This window comes from Meleagris gallopavo, chromosome 1, assembly GCF_000146605.3.
Source record: "Meleagris gallopavo isolate NT-WF06-2002-E0010 breed Aviagen turkey brand Nicholas breeding stock chromosome 1, Turkey_5.1, whole genome shotgun sequence".
Classification (NCBI taxonomy): Eukaryota; Metazoa; Chordata; class Aves; order Galliformes; family Phasianidae; genus Meleagris; species Meleagris gallopavo.
Window position 1 is genome coordinate 10662992 of NC_015011.2, and position 25251 is coordinate 10688242.

General features: G+C 39.5%; 1 protein-coding gene across 2 annotated transcripts in view; it reads right to left on the minus strand.

Annotated features, from left to right (window-relative positions):
- Positions 1-2872: 2872 nt before the first annotated feature.
- The window catches only part of LRRK2 (leucine rich repeat kinase 2), a 63112-nt gene continuing 40733 nt past the window's right edge, over positions 2873-25251 (minus strand). For both annotated transcript variants that reach the window (XM_010728672.2, XM_019620949.2), the window contains 20 exons: positions 23877-24078; positions 23167-23255; positions 22000-22187; positions 21126-21280; positions 20022-20168; positions 19676-19867; positions 18838-18984; positions 18410-18510; positions 18041-18231; positions 17201-17361; positions 16254-16424; positions 14513-14613; positions 13669-13863; positions 12359-12552; positions 11973-12045; positions 10966-11150; positions 9448-9600; positions 8501-8709; positions 6211-6285; positions 2873-4561 (listed from right to left, as the gene is read on the minus strand). In XM_010728672.2, coding sequence (XP_010726974.2) covers positions 4440-4561; positions 6211-6285; positions 8501-8709; positions 9448-9600; positions 10966-11150; positions 11973-12045; positions 12359-12552; positions 13669-13863; positions 14513-14613; positions 16254-16424; positions 17201-17361; positions 18041-18231; positions 18410-18510; positions 18838-18984; positions 19676-19867; positions 20022-20168; positions 21126-21280; positions 22000-22187; positions 23167-23255; positions 23877-24078 — 3051 coding nt within the window. In that variant the 3' untranslated portion in view covers positions 2873-4439. The remainder of the gene's footprint in view (positions 4562-6210; positions 6286-8500; positions 8710-9447; positions 9601-10965; positions 11151-11972; positions 12046-12358; positions 12553-13668; positions 13864-14512; positions 14614-16253; positions 16425-17200; positions 17362-18040; positions 18232-18409; positions 18511-18837; positions 18985-19675; positions 19868-20021; positions 20169-21125; positions 21281-21999; positions 22188-23166; positions 23256-23876; positions 24079-25251) is intronic.

Here is a 25251-nt window from a genome sequence, read left to right on the forward strand (position 1 = left end):
TTTTTGAAGTGATGTGGAACTCATTGAGCCTTTACTCGTGCAGTCAATGTGACAGCATCCTTTGAGTTGCCATCAGCTGCTGACACAGAGCTGCAGTCACAGCGTTCAGGTGGGGAAGGAACAGTGCTGTTTGCCGGCCCAGCAGTGGGTGTGGGTGGGCTTCTGGTCCTCCTCCGAAGGCCATTCCTGTGAGGTCTGGTCAGGATGGGATGGAAAAACGTCTGCCCTGCTCTGAGGGTTTTGAGGTAGTGGGCTTAGGAAGGCAGTCTTCGTGTGGGCTTTGTGGGTGTTGAGCGAAATGCTCAGAGTGAGAGCTGAGTTGCTGTGTGAAATGGGCTTCCCCAGGACTTCGTGTCAAGTCTCAGTGAATCTCAGGGAGCATTTTCCCAATTCTGGACCCAGGTTTTGCCACTGCTGCCTGCAGAGTGGTGGCGTCCCAGGGAACTGCAGGTCAGAGTGGGGCGGCTGGAAGAGCCGAGGAGGCTGAGGCTTTAGGGCGGCCGTGGGGAAACCTCTGTATGTCTGCCAGGAGCTGAGCCAGCCCCGTGCTGAGCCATCTCTCGTTTGCTGTCATCTGTGAGGAATAAGGCACCCAGCCCACACCGCTCTGAGTGCTGGCCTTAGCTCCTCTGCTGTAATGTTATGGCTGGGAATGCTGCAGAAGCTGGGGGTGTTGGGGATGCCTTCCATGTGACCGCTGAGATGCCAAGGTAAAGGAAAGCAGCAGGGCCGGCATTCACGTAACGAGGTTCGCTGTGTGCAGCTCGGTGGCTTTGTGCCATGGCTGCGTGGGCAGGGCTGGAGCTGTGAGCGCAGTCACTGCGCCCCGTCACTGGGCAGGGTGACCCAGGGCCTGTCTGTGCCACAGGGAAATACGGGCTGTACCAGTTTTATAGGTATTGATAGGATCATTTTTAAGAACTTTTATGAAACACTTCCAGTTTAGTGCTCAGTTCAGATCAATGAAGCAGCCTGCAGGCACCGTCCTGGCACTGAGGTGTGTGTTGTAGGCACACATCGTTCTTGCAGTTGTTGCTTGATCAAACAGGACCCGGGGCAGGAGCTGAACGCATCAGACAGGCATTGAGTGTTGGTTTTAAAATTATTTTTTACGTTTATTCGAAGGCCTGGAATGAGTTATTGTTGAAACTGTGCATTGTAGTCGTCATGGGATGGGTTCCCAGTGGGGCTGAGAACTGATTTTGACAGAAAAGCAAGCACCTGCCAGTTCTGATACGAAAAACTGGTCCTCTGAAGACAAGTCATGGGAATTGGTGTCAGATTTTTGATGACTGACAGGTCAGAAAAAGTGATGAAGAGTTGTTTGTGCAGTTCTCTACATGGCAGACTGAGAGCAAAATGCCATCTTTTGCTAATTCACTGAGCCCTTTTGTGCTTGTTTGGCCACAGAATTTTTTGGCTGTTACAAAGTATTCCCAGTGCCCAGCCTTCCCCCAGTGCTCTGCAGCCTCTCCTGTCCATCAGACAGGTTACCGTAACATTGATTATCAGTCTTCCTTGCTCCAGGTAGGTTGGCACGGTTATTAAGTGGCAGCAATGACAAATGACCTTTGTCCATAAGGAAGTACTGGATTCACAGAATCACAGGCCTCCACCTGTATGGCCGTTGACCACAACTCTCTGGCTGTGACCATCCAATCAGATCCTTATTCACTGAGCAGTCCAGCCTTCAGATCCATCTCTCTCCAATTTAGAGAGAAGGATGTGGTGTTGGGAGCACATCAGTGGCCTTGCACAAGTCCATGCAGTTGACACCAGTTGCCCTTTGTCCACTGCTGCCATCGCTCCATCACAGAAGGCCACCAGATAGGTTAGGCACCAGCTGCCCTTGATGGAGCCATGCTGCCTGTCTCAGATCACCTCCACTTCTCCCATGTGTGGCTTCTGGGAGGATCTCAGTGATCAGCATCCTGACAGGACTGGGTATGAGGGACACGAGCGAGCACGACATTCAGATTAAAAGGAATGATGGGATATTAACCGCATCTGATTTGATGGGCATCAAATCAGTCTATCTAACCTGTTTACAGTATGATTAATCTGGGCTGCTTGTAAATAAGGTAAAATTAACGTGTGGCTGAATCTGCTCTATGTGATTTGCCAGAGCAAGCAACCAGTAAGAAAAATGAGATGAAGTCAACAACCCTGAGGCAGAAAATACTAAAATCAATATTGAAGTATTCGGCTCCCTCTGCATAGTTTGCTGCCGTAGGTGTAGAGCTGAACATCCTTCAGCTGCATGGTTCTGAGCAACTGAGCAACATGGGGTAAATAAAATGTTGAGTTCAGGTGTTAACTTCCAGCCCAGCCGCACGGCTTGTTTCCCATGGGCAAAGAGGCTTTTCTTGAAGTAAAAATTATCTTCAGTGTTCAATTGCTGGATGCAGGCAGCATGATATCTGATAGAGCTTGTGCTGTGCTGAGCACACTGCAGCTGGGAGGGGAGGCCAGTCCCCAGCAGTGGCCAGCTTAGCTGTGTTTGTGGTGACTGCCTGTCTTTTGGTTGGCTGCTGTTGGCTCTGTGGCTCTGTTACAATTGTAACGCTCACCCCATAGGCCAGGTTCAGTCTGTGAGTTCTTGCTCAGTGATCTTCTGACGGGTGAGTAGTGACTGCAGGGGAACAGCACCGCCTGTGGTCACCTCCTCATGTGGACCAGTCTAACAGGTCCTCTCAGGACAACGTTTCTCTTCCCCAGGGACACAAATACAAGTGTAGACATAAGGGATCAAGTGCAGCAAAAGCTGTCTACAAAAGCTTCTCCTTGGAAATGGAGCAATGAGCAAGCAGACTGTCATTAACAAAGCACAACTTTAATAAAAAGGTAGAAAGCTTACATCTCAAAATATCTCATAAATAAACATAACTGTATTACATATAATCTTTCTTTTAAATGTATTCATTATAATATATATTTTCTGAGTTATAAAATCCCATATAAATAGCACATTATCTTCTGTGTGCAGAATACAAGAATGCATAAAAAATTGGGGAACAGATCTGAAAGGAAGCCTGAGTCTGCACACCACAAGTGGCAGCAAATAGGACAGTGATACAGCTGGACATGGCAACTGCTGCTGTCCAGCTATAGAAGTTCTTCAAAACTGGGAAAATAGAACCAAGAGCCTGCAAGGTGCTGACCCTTCTGCTCCAGAGAATAAACTCAGGAGTGGCTCAGAGTACTCTGCTCTCTAGAGTACTCAGTACTCTGGGATTTCAGGAGCACCCTAAGGATTCTTTTGATATAACAACAAGAAAATGAGCTCTGTCTTCTGATGGATGGAATGGAGGGACTTAATGAGGCGAAGGCTGTAAGAAGCAGCTTGGACTGATAGGCAGACAGCAATGGAGGTGTGTGGCAACAAGTTCTGGTGGGAGTTACGCATGGGAGATGGTCAACTCCTGCACTCCTTGAGGTTTCACTGCCTACCCCCAAATAATTGTATCAATTAGAACAAGCCTAAGTGGAAACTCCATCCTATATATTGAAGTGCCTTTTTCCCCCCCCCCTCCCTCAGACTGAGGCAAGCAAACAAGCAAGCTGCACAAGAACCTGAACATGCTTCCTTCTTTGTGGTACGAGCCGTAGCAGCATTTCCATCAGGAGTTTTCTCTCTCTGTTTCTTCCCGTGGCCTTTAAAAGTGAGCTGTGCAGTAGATGTACATGGATGAAAATGTTCCTAACCCATGACTCCATTGCTCAGAACAGGGCAGGCTGCACTACTGCAAGAGGGCATCAAGGTGCAGAGCTGGTCAGTGTATTTCAATTCTGAATTCACAGGAATTGTATTATTTTAGCATGGTTTGGTTTTCTGATTGCAATGGAAAATGTCAATTACTGATGAAAGAAGCAAAGACTGTAATCTGCTCATTGCACTGCTCCTCGTGCAAACACTCATTACATGCTCCTTAAATTCAGTGATTTATATAAAATATGTTTTCCTTTGGCCGAGGTCAAGAGCTCTGACACGAATAAAACATGAATCATCAGAGACAATTCACGCATACAAGACTGCAATAAACAAACAGAGCCTTCAGTTTTGCTTCTTACTATGGTGTCAACTCAGCAGAGATAATGAAATAAATCAGGGCAGTTTTCAGTCTTCTGGCTTATTCTCAATTTAAGAGGGATTAAAAACCGGATGAACAAACTTTATCCTGAAGCTGAGCCATGGCTGCTCGACGCAGAACTTCATGAGTAAACAGACATGTGATAATATTTAGATTATGAAATTCTCAATGCTTTTCTGTCCTTTTGAACATTACAAATAATTCCCTTCTTTCTTCTTAGTCACACAATGACTTAGGAAGATTTCTTTCCTGGTTTGGGTTAAGGAGCCAGCAACAGGAGGCTGTGACTATTGCACAGTGAGTTAGGATAGAGGTCTAGGAAAGGGAATGGCACTTGCAGGGTTTTTTTCAGTCTAAAGTGAAGCTCTTCATTTTTTCAGCTAGTTCCTGTCTCACTTCTATATGCTTCTTCAGGTTTTGCACTTCATGGGGGAGGTTAATGTCCCACACTGACACACAGGATTGTAATTCTGGGGGAAAAAGAAAAGAAAATGGCAATAGAACAAATTATTACTATATAAATAGAAGTGGTTTTGCTTGTCTGCTCATCTTTCAATTGCCCATTAATTGCTCGTCTGAGGTATAATATTTAGGACCTGGAAGCTAAGCTGTGTAACGCCTTCTGCGTGTGTTAATTAAGTTACAGGCCACAGCCATTTGTACTTGCACAATGGTTTGGATTCCAGCTCTTAAACCATTTAAAAGTGCTTCAGAAACCATTTCTGGTGCCTGTGGGCCAGAAGGTGTTGAGCTGAGCTATGGCCAATGCTAATACTGAGGTGCCTGCATAAAATTTCATCTTTGTTTCTGAGCAGATGCACCCAGAATGCTTAAAAGGCTCAAAACCCATTCAGAGACAACTGATTTCAGAAGGTAGTGAAAATACTGAAACAGGGCCACTTCTTCAGTCTTTAGTTTGACTGTTATTCTATTGCAGTCAGCTCATCTACGCTTGCCACCTTTATCTGTATACTGTCATTGTTATCAGGAGTGTCAGAAACAGGGATGGGAAAAATCTGAAGAAGGGCGTCAGAGAGAGCATCAATTGTAACTGTTCTTAAGAAAAAAGCAAAACAAATCAAAGATGGAGATTTTATCTTCCTGTCCTAGTACTCGCTATCCTAATTGTCAGGAAGCTCTTCCTGATATATGACCTAAATCTCCCTTGCTGTAATAGAAACCGCTTAGCCTTTATCCTACCCACAGGGAATAGTATGTTGAAATGTTACTCCCTTCCTCTTTATTTACACATTTGAAGCCTATTATCATATCTTTGTATGCTTTCTTTATATTAAGCAATTTATCTTCAATATTTTCCCGGAGGTTGCATTTCTCTCCTCTGGACTATTCCTAATAGTTCAGATCACTCAGCAGTGTCCCAGATGGTTGCAATCCTCCAGCCGAGGCCTTATCAGAGCTCAGCAGAGCATAGGAATTAGTTCCCATGTCTTAGAGAAGCCACTTTTCTATTAGTACAAGAATGGTTTTTGCCCCTTCTGCAGGAACATGACACTGTTGACTCATGTTCCACTTGTGATCAAAATAAACCTTTTTTCAGCATCACTGCTTAAGCCGACCATTTCCTCATGTTGGTTCAGCAGATCTCCCCTCATTACATTTGAGGGCTCCCATCTGTCCTTACTGAACTGTATCCAATTCCTTCCAGACCATTTGTTCTATCTGTCAAGGTTGCTGTGAATTCCAATCCTGTCCTCCCCTGTGCTCGTGGCTGCTCTGAGCTAAATGTTGTTTGCCAATCTGAAAAGCAGATACATTATTCCTTCATCCACACTGTTCACAAGAACACTGAATATTCCTGGAGGCCCCTCTGGAAATCCATTTGACACGCTCTCCAATTAGACATGGGCAATTACTCTCCAAATAGAGTTTTCCAGATAATGATATGCCCTTCAAAGAATAGCTTCATCCAATCGATTCAGGTAGCTATTGTTTGTAAAGAGCCAAGAAATGCAGCAGATGACAAAAACTAATAATACTTTTTTAATAACAGTATATAAAATGCTGATCATCAGCTCTCCAAATATATCTCAGAGGGTGGCCAAGCATCAAAGTTTCTGCTCCACTAATAATATAAATTAATAAAACACAGTTCAGGTACCTTTGCGGTATTTGTCATCTTCGGTGTCACCCTTGTAGCAGTATCCCAAAACCAACACCACGTTCTTCAGGCTCCCTTTTTCAAAGAAATGAAAGTTCAGATTTTAATTTTAATGGGAACTTTGTAATTTAAGGACAGAAAGAGTAGCTTACAAATGCTGCTAAGGTGACAGAAATCAGAACTTTTCTTTGGGCCCTTTATTAATAGTCACCCACCATGAGAAAAAACAACATGAAAACAAACAATACAGTTAATGTCTCTATGTAATGTAGGGGTTGACCAGAGTTCAAAGCCTGGATCAGTTGTTCAGCTTGTTGAACTAGCCTAAGAACAAAGTACTCTGCTATTCACCATGTGCAGAGGTAGCAGTCGCAGAAAACAGATGCCACAGTGAAGGCACAGGCTGCAAATAAAGTTCCAATGCTCAGCAGAAAATGCCAGCAATCCGTTTGGTTGCAAACAAATGAAACAATCAAATGTGATACAAACTCATTGAAAGTGTTCTCAACTAAGTAGAAACAGGGGATGGATCACAATGAGGTACCTCTGGAATAATGTGGAAAACAACTCGGGAGGCCAGACTGGTTGGATTGCAGAGGGCTGATGGGAGCCTTGTGCATCTCCCATGACAAGAGGTTTCACAACAGGCCGTACTGGCACCTAGCTCTGTCCATACTTCATACTGAACAGATGGGAACGTAAGTGCAAGATTTCTTACTCAGACTAGGGGCCTTGCTTACTGTAGAGAAGTCTACGTTGTCACTTGCAAAACGAACTACATATATTTACATATAAACCGTCCTCTAACGACGATGGCTTGTGTATTATTTGTGAACTGTCAAGTGACAGAATTAGAAAAAGACATGTTCACTTATTCATATGTAAACGAAAGATAAAATTGATATCTCAACATCTGACAGTCCTGTTTTCTGAAAATAGTTACACTGCCATTATATATCTTAATGTTAAAATGAAGAACAGTTCAGCAGCTACGGTGCCATTTCCAGGGCTTCTGTGAATACACCAATGGAACCAAAGTCTTTGAATGTAGGAGAAAAGCCCAGCTTTTATAAATAATTGCTGGGAGAAAATGATCAAAAGGAAAAAGTACACATCAAATGGCATGAATCAGTCTCTAGCCATTCCTGAGTTGTGTGCAAATGCAACCAATCTATTTCTCATGAAGTATTAACTTTTCTCTCTATAAAATTTTGATTAAAAATGCTGTGTAGTCTGGAAACCAAGCATATGAGACTCAAGGCTTGTTAAGTCACACCGTATCACTTTATACAATATAATTTTCTTGTCAATGACAATAATGTGAGGCAGAAACCTTATTTTTATAGTAATTTGTACAAGACACTAAAAATAGAAGAGTCCCCTTACAGCACTAATACTGTAGCTATCAGGACCAGAAGGACTCACAATGCTGTGTTAGTGGACCTGGACTTGGAAGCTGGCGCACTTAGAGCTGAGGAACAGAATATGAACTTGCTGTCCCAGGCAAAAGCAAACCAGAGGAAGATGGAGGTTTTTTTGACTCACACAGCACTGAGAGCACTATGAGATTGCTGCACCACAGCAGCCTGATGAGGTGATGGGAACAGCACATATGTATCGATCTGAGTCCAAGCCTGGGACACTCTTCCAGCTTTGCTGCTATGTGCCTGTGACCCAAACCTGAAAAAAGCATCTGAATGATATTCAACAAGGATAAGTGCTGGGTGCTGCACTGAGCTCGAAACTACCCCATGAGGCAGTACAGGTTCAGCAAAGAGTGGCTGGGAAGCTGTCCAGCAGAACAGGACCACTTGATGATCTTAAAGGTCTTTTCCAACCTAAGTGCTCTGTGATTCTTAAATAAGTATGGTATAAGAAAAGCAGGAAATTAGCAATTAAGGAAAATAATAAAACACAACGAGCTCCACAGGGAGAGAAACCAGAAGCATAAAACTTAAGATGGAGAATCAACACAGGCAGACAGAGATTAAGACAATCCCTTTAGGACAGAGGATAGTGAGAGCTGTGCTGAAGCACGGCACAAAGGATACAGTGAAGGTGGGGATGTTCACATGATAAGCCAGGGGAAAGCTGCTGTTTTCTGTGGGCACAGCTGTGGCAGCCTGTTGGTCTGTCTGACACTGAGTGAAGACGACAGCAGTAGAATAGCATGAATGAACAGAACATGGAAAATGCTGATCCGTTCCTGGAACACCACGTCAGACAGAAGCCAGTGATCCTACTCTTGGCACTGATTTCAAAGTGCTTGTCATTTGATGGCTTTACTTACCTAGCTGAGCTGTTAGCATGACTCGAATAGAGTCACAAAAGTTATCTATTACTCGTACAGGACGACGTGTTGATAAATCAAGCAGCAGGATATGTCCTCCTCCTGTCCCTACCCACAATGCAGTATTTTTCTGCAGGCAAATTGTCTTCACTCTTCCAGAATAAGCAACTTTATGTTTTGATTCTTGGTTTAGTTTTTCCACTTCATCCCTAAAAGCGTAGAGGGAATTTGTATTAAATTTTGGTGGCACGCCATCCCATAGCTGCTAGAACATCTCCCTCAGTGCCAGCCTTTCAAATGATCATTCATCAAGACAAACTGCAAATACCTCATGCTAATCAATTCATTTAATTTAAACAGTCCGAGATGAAAACTACTGGACTTCTAACAGCCAGCCAGTGTGCTGGAAAAGATCTTTAAATAGGAGGCAGGTACACTTCTGTTTTCCCTCAGTTTGCAGAGGGGGAGGAGCACATCTAAAGCTGCTCCTAGCCTTCATAAAAAATGAAATGGATGTAGAACACTAAGGAAGAGGAACAATTTAAATGCAAATGTAAATTGCTGTCACTGCTACTAAAACTCTGATGTAGAGAGAAGATATTTTTTATTAGGGGATGCAGGCAGTAAAACTGAACACAAATGATGACTATCTCACCCAATCAGCTGAGGACAGCAGAAGACTTTCTTCTTCAATAGAGTTAAATTAATCTTCTTGAAATCACAGATTGTGAAATATAATACAGGTTTTAGAAATCTGAGATTCCGTATGGAATATTTTGATTTTCTGGGCCAGAAGAGGGGAAAGAAATCCCCCTAAGGAACTGGGCAAGCCCCCTGTCACCAGAAATGTGAGGTATATATCTAGCACATCGTATAGATACATGGAGAAGACAACCTTCAGTCAGCTTTCTATGCAACAGGCCATCAGTTTGAAATAAATTACTTACTTAAGAAAATGCGCACAGTCAATTAGTTCAGAAAGTTTTTCTGTTTTCTTGTCCCAGATTTCCACAAAATGGCTATTTTTCTTCGCCAAGTAGATGGATTTGTCTACTGCTATTGAAATAATGTTTGCATCACTGTAAGCGTTGTGACAGAACCTAGAAGAGAGAAAAACTCCAGTCAGAATCACAGAAAACATCCAGCAGAAAAAAAATATCTGAATATAATCAAGTTGTCTGCAACTCTTAAGAGATTAATTCAGCCTTAAAACCCAAGTGGGCAAGGATACAATTGCAAGGGCTTGCTGTAACCTTCCTACACTTTGGTGTGAATTCTCACAGTAGTGAGGTTGCACTGGTGATATCCCTGGAGATGTATTCCAAATCTTTCCTACCTGTCTGCTCAAATCACAAATGCTCACATCACAGCAAGGCAAATTCCACCTTTTTTTTTTTTAACCACTCTTTCAATATTTGGAGCTACCTGAAGCTGCTGCAGGGCCCACAAGACCATAAGGGTCACTTACCAAGGATGACTAAGCCTAAAAAGCAGCAGTGAGATTGAGTTCACTTCGCTCTGCTCATCTCAATGCAGCCAACTGCCTTTTGGTCTGCTTTTCTCTACATATTACTTTTGCTCTCATGCCAGATCTACACATCAAACTATTACTAGCCCTGCAATTAATCAGAGTTATCTTATTCCACTGCCTCTTCAATCTATCTTGAAGAGCAGCTCCAAATCACAGACACCTGACAACGGACTCAGCAACACTGCTGCTTTCCCTAATGCTACTTGTTTCTGACAATTTCATTTTCTGAACTGCACACAGTTTTGCTCCTACAAAGCTTGAAGTACTCCTGTGACATACTTTCCATCTTGCCATCGAACTGAATTCTACCAAAGCTTTAGTTTCTTCCTTTATACTAATATTATTTTCCAAAGCAAATTCATTTCCTAGAATAATTCTATTAGTATCAAATCAAACACTGTATTACAAGCTCAGGAAAAATGCCCATAACTTCAGAGCAGGATGTACCCAGATCAGAACTGCAGCTCCAAAAACTACCTAAATAGTGAGAGGTCAGCAGTCACACATGATTTACCTATACAGGACAAAGACAGGTGCACGTGCAATACCAACACATAAGGAGAAACGCTGCTCAAAATACGTACTCAGAGTGTAGCTCTGAGTAAAGCAACCAAAGCTTACACAAATGCCATCAAGGGAGAAAAGTATTCATTAGCATTTATACAGTTTTCAAATATATACTGACATCATAAATCCTTTATGTAGTAACAGTGCATCTCCCTTGTTTAAAAGCAGCAATGAATACTTTACACATTACTCGGTGATCTTGATTTAATGCACACTGTATTTCATTGATATTATGGAAGGAAAATAATGGAAAGATGAACTTAAAAAACCCAAACAGATCCAGAACAAAACATCATACCAAAGTACCATCAGAAATCTTTGACACAAACACGAAAAGAGCCAAGTGACATTACATAAAAAAACTTACAGTTGGCTTGACTTTGTTTCAATCAGCTTTTGGACAGAGAAATCACTAGATAAAGCTATGAGCTTTGTTCCACAGCCTCCCCAGATTGTATTTTTTTCAGATAAATACGTGGATTCATTTAAGCACATCAGTGGTGTGCTAACATTTCCTATAGTTAATATCTTCAAAGGTGTTGCACCCTTACACTGTGGGAAGAAATACACTCTCCGTTAGAAACAAGGAGCATACAGACACACAAAGTAGGAACTGTTAAAGCAATACCACACAACCCTCAGAATATTCACAGCAAGATCTTTTGAAACATTCTCTCTGCAGGATGGCAGGAACTGCAAGTCCATTATGAATGCCCAAAGAACACAGCCTGTGTGAACAGAAATAGGACAGAGCTGGGACTCATAACTACAACTGCTGGCCCAGTCCAAGAAAGCTACATTGATATCCTAGAGAAAATCCAGACCAGGCCACATTCTAGCTCTGAAGTGCACTGCAACTCCATAACTGCCCTAAGTTGCCTGTGGGGAGCAGCTAACCCTCAGGAACCAGCCAACAGGAATGGCTACTGGCATCTCTTCATCTGTTCTGTGAACAGAACTCTGACCTCTAGAGAATCTAAACAGTACTGTCTTCTTGAAGTATCTGTTCTACAGAGGGAAAATGTAGTGCAGATTGAAAAGAAAAAAAGGAACTATAAGAGCAATAACTAAAGGAGATGGTCTCAGAATATTCTGAATAGTAACTATTAATGCCCCTCTCTAGTCAGGCCTATGAAAGTCACAGAATCGTAGAATTGTTAAATCCTAGAACAATAAATAATTTTCCCCTCTTAACTACTGGTTAAAACATTTATTGCAAAACATGTGCAGTTCCCCTCAGACTGTACAGAAAAATGATTTTTAATTTTAGAAAAGCAATTTAAAGATAAGCTGCATGAAATAAAGCCACTATCAGTAATTGCTTTACATATTACTGGCAGCATTTTTAGAACAGACTAGAAAGAATAAATCTACCTTTACTGCTCTGTCTTCAAACACTGCCAGCATACCATCAGCTGTGCCTACCAGAAAGAAATTCTTCTGCTTGCTGAAATAAAAGAAAACAAAATAAAACAATGAAATGTTTTGCACGAATGCCGAATGCACGAATCACGTAAGACAAAATTAAATTAGTAACCTCTGGTGCTTCAAGAGTTTCACTGAACCCTTTAAGCAAATACAACCACCTGTGATCAGGAATGTAGTTTCCAGTTACACTGGGTACAAAAGTGAAAACACGGACAAAATAGGCAGCTGTTTGAACAAAACCATCTCATGAATGTACAGCTGTCACTTTCTGAACATCTCTGTTCAGTGGCACTTTTGAAACATAACACAAAATATTTAAAAGCCATACACACCTTTGCTTGGAAAGTGAATTACAGTACAAACAGGTGATAGAATCAGACATCTTCTGCAGACGGTGCCGTCTTGTTTCATCTTCTGTGTTAACTGCCCACAGAGAACCAGAATGGGTTCCTGCCACAATCCAGTTTTCTTTCTCAGTAGGAAGGGTCACCAACGCCAAACTTAAAATTTTACTATCCGCAATATCCTGAGTCAGAAAAAAAACAACAAAACACTCAACAACCCGGTTGTGTTTTTAATGCAGGTAAACAGTAGTAAATTGCTGGTAGCAAAAATAAGGTACAATCTTCCTGGGCATTGAGTCTTCCCATGAAGGTGTTCTCCGTGACATCTAATTCCTGATTAGCAGAACACATCTTCAACTCTACCATCTATCTTCAGAGTGCTGGGAAGACTGGCTCAAATGGTACATAGGAAAATCTCTAAGATGAACACCTTTATCTCTAAGATGAATACTTTATCTCCCTATTCTAATGAAGGTCTCAGAAGCCATCAGAGCATTAAGCAAATGAAGCTAAACAATACTGGTTCAGTTCAAGTTGCTAACAGTAAAGCTAGAGGTCTAACTTTTTTTTTCCGTTTTAGTTTTAGAAAAATAAGGCATACAATTTATACCAAGTCTACTAATTCAAATGTATCATGGTCAACAGATGGCAGATACTTTATGGAAATTCAATTTAAAAAGCTTTGATGATGAGTCATACTCAGTTCTGGAAGATGAAGAGAAACATATGGCTATCAGCTCATCAAGCCTGGGTAAAACTTTCCTATTGGCACAAGACTGGGACAAACAAAAAGCAAACCAAGAGAGCTGAAGGTTATCACCCAAAGTGTCAGAAGGAGGTGACATACCTGGGAAAAGAGGAATTGTTAAGAGACTAGCTGGACTGTGAGACGACATGGAGACCCAAAGGGTATATAATAGCTATACAGCTACTACTTCTCATCCTAGCCTCCATGCTAGAAATAGCTTCCATAGAATCACAGAATGGCTGGGGTTGGAAGGGATCCCAAGGATCATCACGTTCCAATCCCCATCTCAGTGTAAGAAAGAAACACGGTGTTGGAAAGATAGAATTAGTCAAAAGTTCAAGCAGGATGGCAGGAAGAGAGGATAAGAGAGTGTTTCTGTTACATTTCATAGATGCATGGATGATTCATTTACAAGAAATCTTTTTTCTTGCCAAGATCTCTCAAAGCTGAACTGTCCAGAAGCAACATCCTACTGTTCAAACGCAGTTAACTCTTTTGAAACACATCTGGGTGCCACAAAGTTATAATAAACGACAACTTTCACACATACCTCACAAGTATGTCCATCTGTATTTAGGTTAACAAATGAAAGCTGTGCTTTTTCTGTGTTCCCATTGCCTATCCAGACTCCTGCCTTCTTGCAGCTTTGATTGGTAGCTACCATGCACTCTGCTGTGGAAGTGCTGGGTATTGAAACATACCTCATCAAACAGATAAGCTCCGCAGAATTCAAAATCTCATACACCTACAAAGAAAGCCACAGCATGCACATGGTAATAACAAGGGCTTGTACAGGGCTAAATAAATAACAAGGGATGGATAACAATGTTTTATGGAATACAGACATGCTATCTCAGCAAGTCCACTAATTTGTATACTGTTACTAATGAGCAATGTTCAACGAGCAACTTTACCTTCATTTTCTTATTTTTTAGGAGATCAGTGGGATAAAGGCATGTTTCAAAATTTCACATCAAAGAGCAATGTGATGTGTGATAACGGACAGTAGATTTCACATCCACATCACTGTTCCTCCTCTCACATGCATGGAACAGTGTAAGGAATCTGTGCTGATATTATACAATAAAGTCCTTTTTGCATAACTCTAGTAAAAAATATGAAGTAATCTGCACTCTGTTTCACTATCATCATTACAGAGCAAAACAAGGAAAAACAGAGGGCTGCAATAAATGGTTGGTAGATTTGAATGGAACAGTTTATCTTGGGTAATAAGAGCAGGCGGTATTCCATGGTTGTTTTCTTTCCAGAGACGGAGAAAAACATTGAAAACACTGTGCCTCTTACTGATGAAAACGTGCTATTTCTTTTTAGATAGCACAGAAACTTCATGGTGTCATCTATCACAAAAATACTAATAAACCATTAAGTAATACCTGGGAAGATGTTGGTCGTTCCTGAGGATTTTCCTTCAAACATTTTTTAATTAAATGTTCAACTTTAGGCCAGGGGGCGCACCCATATTCTTTGACAGGATCTTAAATGAAAAATAAGATAACTTCTTAGGCATCCTCTTACAGCAGTACTACAAGTTCTGAATAACCTTCTCCTTAATTTAAGAATCCATCTAACTTCTTACAAAACTGCTCTAAGTAATACCTCGCTCTAAGGCAAAATGTCAGAACCAACAGCTTGGAATTGCTCATCTGCTATCACAGAAAAATGAGAGTCACAGAGTTAGAGTCTTTTTCATTAAAAGCAGTTAAAGTAAATGGATTCAGTCCCTTTTCATGAGGATTGAATCAGATATGTGTGAGTTATGTTATGATTCACGCTGACCACTCCAGGCCATGTAATTTCTGTCTGTAGTCTTTTCAATTCCTATCGACAATTTTTTCTTTTCCCCAGATTTATTCTCCTGTGTTTGGTAATACAGATCAACTTTTGATAAATTGTATAGCAGTTCAGATAAGCAACTCTAAATAGTATTTGTGAGATATGGAAGTTTAAATCCCTACTCAGTGCTTTGAATGTGCATCTTATCAGTATAGGTGCTGACCACTGGAGGAACAAATCACTCATGAGTAACAGTGCTTGTATTGCTTTTCCTCTTGACTCATCAACATGTACAGCAGATACTCCAGTCCTCCATTAGGCAGAGGTAGCATGAATTAGTCAATTAGTGAGTAAAACCTACAAATGAACATACTCTGTTTAGCAAACAACGGGCTCTGTTTACTTGTGAACTCAGCCAGTCCTTTCTGTGGTGGAAATATATAAAAGATGACCATGTACACAGATGGAGCTGTATTATCTCCAGAAATTAATACTTCTGATCATTATTAGGAACTGGACTATTCTCTTTACAGTTTAAAATGTATGAACTCTATCTCTCAAATGGAGAAGTCATATAACTGCCCTTTCTTAGATGGAGTGACTTTTCAGCCTCAAAGAACATTTCATATCCTCTATTGCAGGGCAATAAATGAGAACACCATGAGTTACACTGTTCAGCTGACTACATCATGTTCACCCTGCTTAGCCTTTCTTCAGCAACCAACAGCCACATATTGCAATGCATATGGCATTTGAAGAATGCTACATAGCTAGGCAGGGACTTCCAATACCTGACACTTTAAAGGGGATTACTATTTAAAAGCTTTACGGGCAGTGGCTGCTCTTAAAGGCAGTATAAGTAAAGGCATTTATAAGACTTTTCAAAAAATTGTGAGATAAGCAGCTCTTCAATAATGTTTTTTTTAATGTAATGTATCATGATCAAAGAAGAGAAGTGGATTTATTTTAATGATACATTACATGATATGCATAAAAAAAGTAGTAGGCAAGGGGTCAAGCCCAGACACGACTTTAGAAGATACCTCTAGCAATGCTCATTTAAGTTAGGTCTGGGCAAAACTGCAAGTATGGAAAATCTATTTCTTTATAAAACGAACCAGCTTGTTGCCTTGAAATTACAACCAACATATGTTGAATAGATGCTTATTTCTCACTATTTTAAGACAGTGTGGAAATAGAAGTTTCTAAAAAGTGTTATTGTTTGGGCTCTACTTCTGATCACCATCAGATACAGTGTAAAACAAGAGCTGTTATTTTTAGAGGAAATGAAGCAAACGGCCTGCTTTCATGTTAAATCTGGAAGAAACAAGGCATACGTACCTGGTAACTTTCCTTGTATTGCTAACTCGTCAAATTCATTTGGAAACTTCACACCTTCCATTATTCTACCTCCTCCTGTTAAAATGTCATAGAGAAGCAAGCCAAATGAATACACATCAGCTTGCTGATTGTAAATAACATTTCCTCTGGCAACCTCTGGTGCTCGAAATCCTGCAAATAAATAAATCATTAATATTTATGATTCATACCAAGTTGAAGCCATCTTTATTCTTGTAAGAGTAAACACTTACTGATGAAAATATCAGAGGAAGTAAACAAAAAATGTCACACTATTTCTGGGCCGGAATAGTTTGCAGACTAACCAAAATATTGGTAATCAATATAAAGGAAGGAGATGGTAGATTAATTACAGATCTCCTGCACCAATACATATAAAATAATTAATTTATCATAAAAATGAAAATGGAAAACAAGTCTGCAGTCTTTTTGAAGACCTAACACTTAACACTTGAGGCCATATGTCACAAACAATTTCAAAGACCTAAAGGAACCATTCAGAGTTCTTCAAGTGCTCAGTGCTTTAGAACTGATGCTAAACAGTCCTCTTGCGGGTGAGAGAACAGAGCAGGTATTCATTGACCTTAAAAAAAAAAAAAAAGACCTATCCATGCATTACTGAAAATTCAAACAACAAACACTTTTAGAAGTATAATTTCAATATCTCAAAATCTATACTAACACAAGACTTCTGTCTTTCAACTCTAAGGATTCTATGATTCTATGATTCTCAATTCTTCTAAACGGGGTTAGAGCACAAAAGGAAGAAACGCTGAGGGGTGTAAATCTGATACCACAATGTATAATATGACCATGACCACATTTGGAGATTTCAACTACAGTGTAGACAGGAGATACTTCTCACAAACTTAAACAAAAATGTATTAGCTATTTTTTTGAATTGATGTAAGCCAAAGCACTTGCCAGACCTGGTGTGCCTTCGGAGGTTTTTATTCCCATTCGGCAACAATACTGGGCAATGCCATAGTCAGCTATCTTTGCAATGACAGCAGCGTTGGGATACAGGGTAAAGAGCAACACGTTGTGAGGCTTTAGATCACGGTAAATGATCATTGCTGAATGCAGGTACCTGTTGACCAAAAAGGTATTTATTAGAAGCATTCAGAATTTAGGGATACGTGTACACACAAACACTAAATGCATCGTTCCCACAACGGTTAAATTGTGGTTTCAAATGTGAAATAATGTGTAACAAAAAAGACAAGTATCACCAACATGACCCCGCCTTACTAAATAGTAACTTCAGAATTGTTCTGACACAGTATTTACTGCCACAGTAAATAAAAACACTGCAGAATTTTAGTCCCAAGTCTTATCTGCAGTGTCAGTGGCTGACAACAATCTCACAAACTGAATTTTCTGTGCAAATTTTGCAGATTTTGTGGTTTCATGGTCACACTTCCATAGCTTCTGAAGATATTCATGGACTTTCAGAAATGCAAAAATGTATTGAATTAATTTCTGTGATACTTTAATACAGAATCCATGGCCACATAGCAAATTCCAATCAGTGTTTTTGCCACATCTCTGCTTCTATGAGCACCACTTATTACCAGAAAGAAAAAACAAAAACCCCACAACCAAAAAACAGGTAAAAATCTTGTGCTCTACATCAGATAATCAATCAGAAAAATACAAGTATTTGTCTGCCCAAGAAATGTTCTGCTGAAGATGTAAGAAAAGATTAACTTTCCATTTTCAATATGTCCAAACTGCAGTTTTTACAGCAGCACAGAAGTCACACTTACCTTAAGCCGTCAGCTACATGTAGAGCTATCCTGTGCTGAAGTGTTCTAGTTAAGTTTGCTTTGTCTTGTTGAAGCAAACGATCAAGAGATCCCTTAAGGGCTAATTCCATCACCAGCATCCGGGGACGGACAGCAGCAGCCAGCAAAGACACTAAGCTGGGATGATGGAGGTGACAAAGCACTGCAAGCTCCTGCAAATTGTAAAATCAGATATAAGAATATCTGATATCAGATATCAGAAATACTGTGGGCAGCATAGCTCTGAAATGTTTTGAAATAGTCTTGCACAGTACTTGAGTTTTTTAAAGCTCTTTACCAGGGTTGATATTCCACAAGCAACACCACAGAAAACAAAGCATCACTTCTTACTTGTCTTAGGAGCCTGAGGGAAGTATGTTTATTGAAAATCTTTACAGCAACTTCTTCTCCAGCATAGGAAGCACGGTACACTGATCCAAACCCACCATCACCTTTTCAAAGACAACATTGAAAAGAATATTAAAAACAAAGGCATATCAAACATTTATCAAAAAATAGCCAAAAGGATCCTATTTTAAAATGTGTGGATCATCCGCTGGTAAACATCACGATCGATAATCAAAACACATTAAAAACAGTGTCCCTGTATAAAAGTTAATGGAAAATTCAGAACTGAATAGCCTGGAATTCTGTGTATCTTAAAAAATACATTTCCGCTGAGGAGAAATCTCTCACTTGTCTTTCATACATTGCAGAACTGATTTCAACAGATCTGCCAATGTAAGCTCTCCTAAAAAGACCTACAAAATAATGCTTACCCAAGAGAAATTCAGGAGCTTTGTCAAATTCCAGCTCATCAGTGTTCAACATAATGTTTCTAGGCAAGTCAGCCAGGATCAGATCAGGAGCAATCTGAGCGATGGGAATAGTATGTCTTGGCTGCTCTGGGTTTACTAAAAGATCTCCTGAGAAAAATCAATTAGAATTGAAAAAAAGCACAGTCAGCAATCAAAAGGCACTGGAAGATGCACGGATCTCTAAAAGTGCACCTGACAAACATAGCTATAAAGAAATTAAGATATATGCGTGGGCTTATATTTATGTGTGTATACGGATACACATTCAGCAGAAACCAACTATCACATTCAATTTCCACAGCATTTTACATGTTGAAATATTTTCTAGGTTCTGAATCTGTACTAATCAAATGTAAAAGCAACTGCTGCTACGCCACAACGCCCAATTAACGCAGAGCGATGTTTTCTATCTACAAAAAGAAAGAATTCTGTTAACACGTGAATACTGCCTTTCAAGTTACTGCTGTATGTGATCCCAAAAGATCAAGTAACAGTTTTACTATGTGCTAGATTCAATTACACAAACGAAGTTGCATTATCAGAGTCATGACAGAAATACTCTTCACTGATGCCATTTATAAACTACTATATTGAGCAATTGCAATCTATCCCATATTGTACAGTTATACAGACATCTCTTGGATTAAATAAAAAAAAAGGAGTAAGTTGATTTTGCCTTATACTTTCAAATTATTTCCTACAGAAATGACAACACTTTTAAATACCATGAAGTACCCAGATGTTATAAAGTACAATACAAAATTTATCTACGTACTTCAGATGTCATAAACATAAATACCTTCTTCAGCTTTTTTAAGTAAGTCATCAAGTAGTATTTTTTGGTGTTCTTCACCATCTTCAAAACTGTACAGAGCCCATTTCTTCAACAGTGTTTCCCCTTCACCACATACATCTATATCCAGCAAACCTGGAAACCATTCTTCCATAAGAGAATCAATGTGATCCACAACTTGTCCCAAAAGGATGCAACCTTCAACAAACCAAAACAGGGAAATTATAGCCTCTATCTGCCAAACTTACAATTGCAAGGCTAAACTTTGCATTCCAAAAGGCAAAAGCACAACAAAGCAAAATGCCAAGCTGCAATCAAACTCGAGCACAAATCAGTCTCAGGAATAATTCACCTTTTCTGCAAGAAGGTGCTGTAATTTTCAAAAAACTGTCTGGGTTGTTGTCAAATACGGCTGATTCCACCAGACAATAAGCTTCAGGAGACCAATTCAAGTAGATGCCCTGTCTCCAATACATTCTGTTAGGACGAAGAGCTCGTGCTAGAAAATATAAAAATTGATTAAAAATCTGATCTCTAATATGAAAGTCACTTTTTTAAATACTCAGAGTAAGTAATGATATGTAAGTGTTTAATTATCATTGAACACTTATGCCAAATACACAAAATGGAGGCTACAACTTTGCAGTCAGAACAGCCCCATAAATGCTGAATATGTGTCAACTGGTCATCAGCTCTATAAGGCAAAGCTACAAGCTAAATATTTAATGAGATGTAAACAATGCAGGGATTCAACAAATGCCTAAGTACATTCAGCTTTAAATATACATTATCTTAGGCCGTGTATGAAAAAAATTGTTGATTTAAATTGTTCCTCTATCACACACACATGGTATAGCAAGATGCAACTGGAATTCTATACTCAGGTGATGGTTATAAGTAGCATTTGTAGATTAGCAATGCATATTTTGCACACTTTCCTCATCACTAGTTTTAATAAATCAGATATAAAAGAACAAAGATGAATGAAATTGCAAAGTTCAGGAGCTAAATCTCAAGTCAAAACACTGAAATAGTAAAGAAAAATTACAAAAAAATCACCACTTCTGACCAAAGCGGAGCTTTTGGACATCCACACAGGGAGAACAGATTAACTCATCTTTCTGTGAAGAAAACCTATCCTTTCCTATATCCTCTGTGGAATCAAAGGACAAGATTGCACGCATATGAAGAGTCACTCTATTTCTAGCACTCGAAGGAGAGAAAAGGCTTCTTACACTTTCACTTTTCTTTGCGCGTCACTGTGAAGATCTCATGCAGTAATTGCTCCTGGATACTTCTAAATTACAAAAATTACCACTGCCATTTTTCTTACAATTCTGAATGGCTCAGAAAATAACTAAATCAAAATAGAACTGGGGATTAGAGCTTTAGAATGTACGTGTTCATGTTGAGAGGAAATACGCTCACTATTGCATTTGAAGCAAAAGATCTGTACCTCTTCCTGACAGCATATAAGGTGATATTTCAAGCAACCTGTTGATCAGCCTGGACCAAAATCCCATAGGAAAGTATGGCATCTCATAAAGTCTGATGATAATTTCTGAGTTTTCACAGTGGGGAAGCTCTATAACAGGTCTGTGATCAGACAAACTGAAAGAACAAAAATATTATACCGTGTTTAATGATGTACTTTATCCAAACTGATGGCATACATTCCTTACAATGCAAAATGTATTCATTAATGAATGAATAATACAAACAACCCAGCAACAGACAGTGCATTTGCTTATTCTGTTTGTTTGTGATAAATTTCTGCTATAATTCAAATTTATCACATCCTCACAAAAAATTTCATTAAGAAAAATAAGCATTATCTAACACACTAGGGAAATCTGTACCTGAGGCAGAGGAACCATTACCTGCTACAGATAGAGCAAAAAGACCACATTCAGAACATCTTTTTGGTTGCATTTAGTCACTGCCCTGTTTTGGAGAGATTCTGCCTCTGAGTAACTTGATTGGTTCTGACTTCAAGCAAATAAATCATAAGAATTTATGGTTATAATTTACTTTGCAATAAATACCTGTACTGTAAGCAGACCATGATGTAAGGCTAAATTATAATCTTCTTATTGTGGAGCACGATAACTATTAAAGAAGTACTTTACTGATAAAGCATTTTATTTTTCAAAGATGGAAACTTATCTGCCAGAGGATCAGTTTAACATGTCTCTGAAAGCATTTACTAAGTAATAAGTATGTAATATGCTTTCAAATGCCAAATTGCTCTGTTGATGAGTTAAGCTAGCAAGCCCTTTGGGAGGTTTTTATCATGATCACTCTCTATGGGTTTATGGGTCTCTGCTTACCTGCTTGGGATCAGTAGCTGGTCCTCTCCTAATGGCAAAGCAATCTGAAACTTTTCCAGAAGTTTGAAGTATTGTGACATGTAGATCTTAGGAAACTTGCTCTTCTTTAAAAGGAATTTTTCCACATCTGAGCGTTTTACAATTCCCTTAGGATATTTAGAAAAGCCTTCCACTTTCACAGTCAAAATCTTTCCAAAAAAGTAAAACAATTTGAGGTGTACAGTCATCATTAGGTTGTACTTTCCTTACTAATGTTCCCTCAAATGTTTGGTAGTCTATTATTTAGGGGAAAAATTGGACTCTATGTCACAGTGAAACCAGTGACTTCCATAATGTTAAATAGCAAGAAGACAGCAGTGATGAAATTTAACCTGTCCACGCCATTAATGTGCTACCATTCTTTAGTAGCTCCCACTATTTCATATTATAAGAAACATATTCTATAAGATGATTTATGGAAGTGTAGCCTGAAAGGAACATACACATAGTGATCTTTCATATCAACACTTCACACAAGCAGAGCAGTGCAGACTACACCATGTCCCCAGTCTTCTCTCACTCCCACTTTGAGCTTTTACTTTTACTTGAGCTTTGTAGGCTCAAACTTACATTTCTGTATTCCTGTTTTCTCTGCTGAATGAAAGGTAAAGTTTCAGAAGTTAGCTTATGTGAATATTTATGAAAAAGTTTGAGAGTGGTGTTCCTAAATCAAAATATCATTATGGATCCACTTAAGCAGACAACCTGTTACTCTTCTGTCCTAATACATGATTCTGCATCATCCACTTTCCTACATCACCAGTACAAGCATACAGTAGCCCTTCCTTACCCATTATTATTACTTTAATCCAGAGTTTCTGCTTTCTCCTCCACCTACCGCAATATCCTGTGGGATTATTGTGCATCTCTGAGGTTTTTTTACTCTATGGGTCTTCCTGCACCCAGTGCAGCTGAAATGATGTTGGGCATTATGTAAGAAATGGAAAAACTGAGATGGGCAGTTGTTTAGAATGCAAACAAGACAGAAAGAGACAGGTAATTTGGGCCATGAAGAAATACTAAATAATGTACAGAAATAGTGAAAAAGAATCATTTATAAGTTACAGTGGTTTGGTACAGGGGAAAAAGTTTCATGAATGTAGACATAGAAAGTAATCAGAGACTGACCTGTGCCATGATTTTACATAGCCACTTAGGATCTACAAAGTACAGGTCTCTTAGCTGTAGTGCTGGGTCCTGAAAATGAAGCAGTACACCTGCACAAAACACACTGTAATTAGCAACACATTCCTCATGCTCCATATTAAGCAGCATAAGTGCCCCACTCTGAGCTGTCTTCCTTATGTGACTTGATACAATCAATGTGAATATTAAATTCAGTTACTGCATCTATGTCAGTATCTTGGAGGAGTAGAATGAAATCATGCTTTGTTCAGCTTTACCTTTATTTTCAGATGTTTTGTTAGGTTTGTTATCTGACTTGGGCATTTTTGGTGAAGCTATGCTCTATGTTGTTAATTATTTAATATTACAAATTCTGCATGGTACTGATGCAAGCTGTTACCTGCCATTCTGTTCAAGCTGTTACAACAACTGTACCTTTCTTCGGGCACTGTGCAGCCTAACAAGCAGTGTTAGATATTTCCAGGGAGTGACAACACATAAATTGTTACAAGAGTAACAGAGCTTTTTATCATGAAATTCCTTTATGACATAATGATGTGGATTTTCAAACCACAGTATCTTACCCATGGTCAGCATTTCAGTTTAACACACTGAGTCGACCTCGAGTGAAATTTAAGAATTCGTACAAGTCTCATCTGCTGCGGATCTGCAACAAGTTGCCAACGAAACATACACTGAAGATCATATTTTACCTGACTCATTCAGAAAGTGAATTGCATGAGGGAGTTCATTTTCATCCAGTTGTAACTTGTTTTCTTGTACCATTTCTAGTAATCGTTTCTGATCAATCACAGGAAATTCAACCGGGACATTTTTTCTTTCCAGCAAAATTCTCTTCTCCAGCTCCAGATAGCTGTCAGGAATTAGCTGACCAACCACTGGCTGATCTCTTATCTGTACAAGTAGGAATAATAATATTAAATGTATTTATTTATTCACATAAAGTGTAAACAATATTGCAACTCAGATGCAAGCTGTGTATATTAGCCTAACCGTAGCAGCAGCAAGGAATAAGCACACCTACTGACTAATATGGCTTCTGAAAAATAGATGGGACTAATTCTTTCAGAAGTAACGTATGCATGTCTTTCTAGAAAAGAAAAAGCATAGAAGAAAATACTGCTCTATTACATGTATTTAGGAAAATAAAAAATCTAACATGACATCTAAGAGATTCAAAGAGAAGTTCTGATTTGAAGTAAAAGGACAACACTCACTGTATGAACAGATAATGCCATGCATCTCATGTTAACAGAGGACAAAAGATATAATAATTTTTAAAATCACACTCTTTGTAATCTCTAATGTCTCCAGAAAAGTTAGGGGGAAAAGGGCAGTTGCTTAAGTAAGAATGTCCACAGTCAACTGATGGTGATAGTCAGCGGAAAACAGAAGAGAATAAATCTAGCAGATGAGCAACACAGCCAAGGATTTTGTTCCTGTTTCCTGTAGTCTGAGTTCCTTGCTGGACACATGCTTTGACCTTTGGTATTAGCTAGCCATCAGTCAGGTTTTTTATTCTCCAGAGGAGCTGAATAAGTTGTTTTGTGCGGGGAAATGGGAAACAATTGTCTTAACATTTCCCAATTGGCTTCTTAGTTTGCCAAAGAAGCTAAATACCAATGTATTGGGGCATTTTATGTGTCAGAAACGTAATTACTTTCTTGTGGAAGTTCAAAGACTCAAAGCATTTGAGGGCCATGTTTAGTGCTTAATTCAGCGCTTAATTCATAGGCAGGTACCTTGTAACTCCTTTCACAAAGTGTCTACATTATTTATGGAAAATATCTCTTTTCCTTTGGACTACCTTACTTTCATATGGAAGTTTAAACATCAGTTTAAATCAGTTAAATTCAGTCAGAATGCATGTGGGTGTTACAGAAATGATTTTTACTGCACTGGTTAATTATCCCTTGAACAGTGGAATGAAGATGGGCAGTTTAAGGATGTGGCTCAGCTGATGGTTCCTCAGAGAGGAAAATGAGGAGTGTCTACACTTCCCCTCCTTTGTAATACAACAGTGTGAGGCTAGCCATAAATAGAGAATTTGCTCTTTAAAATCATCAG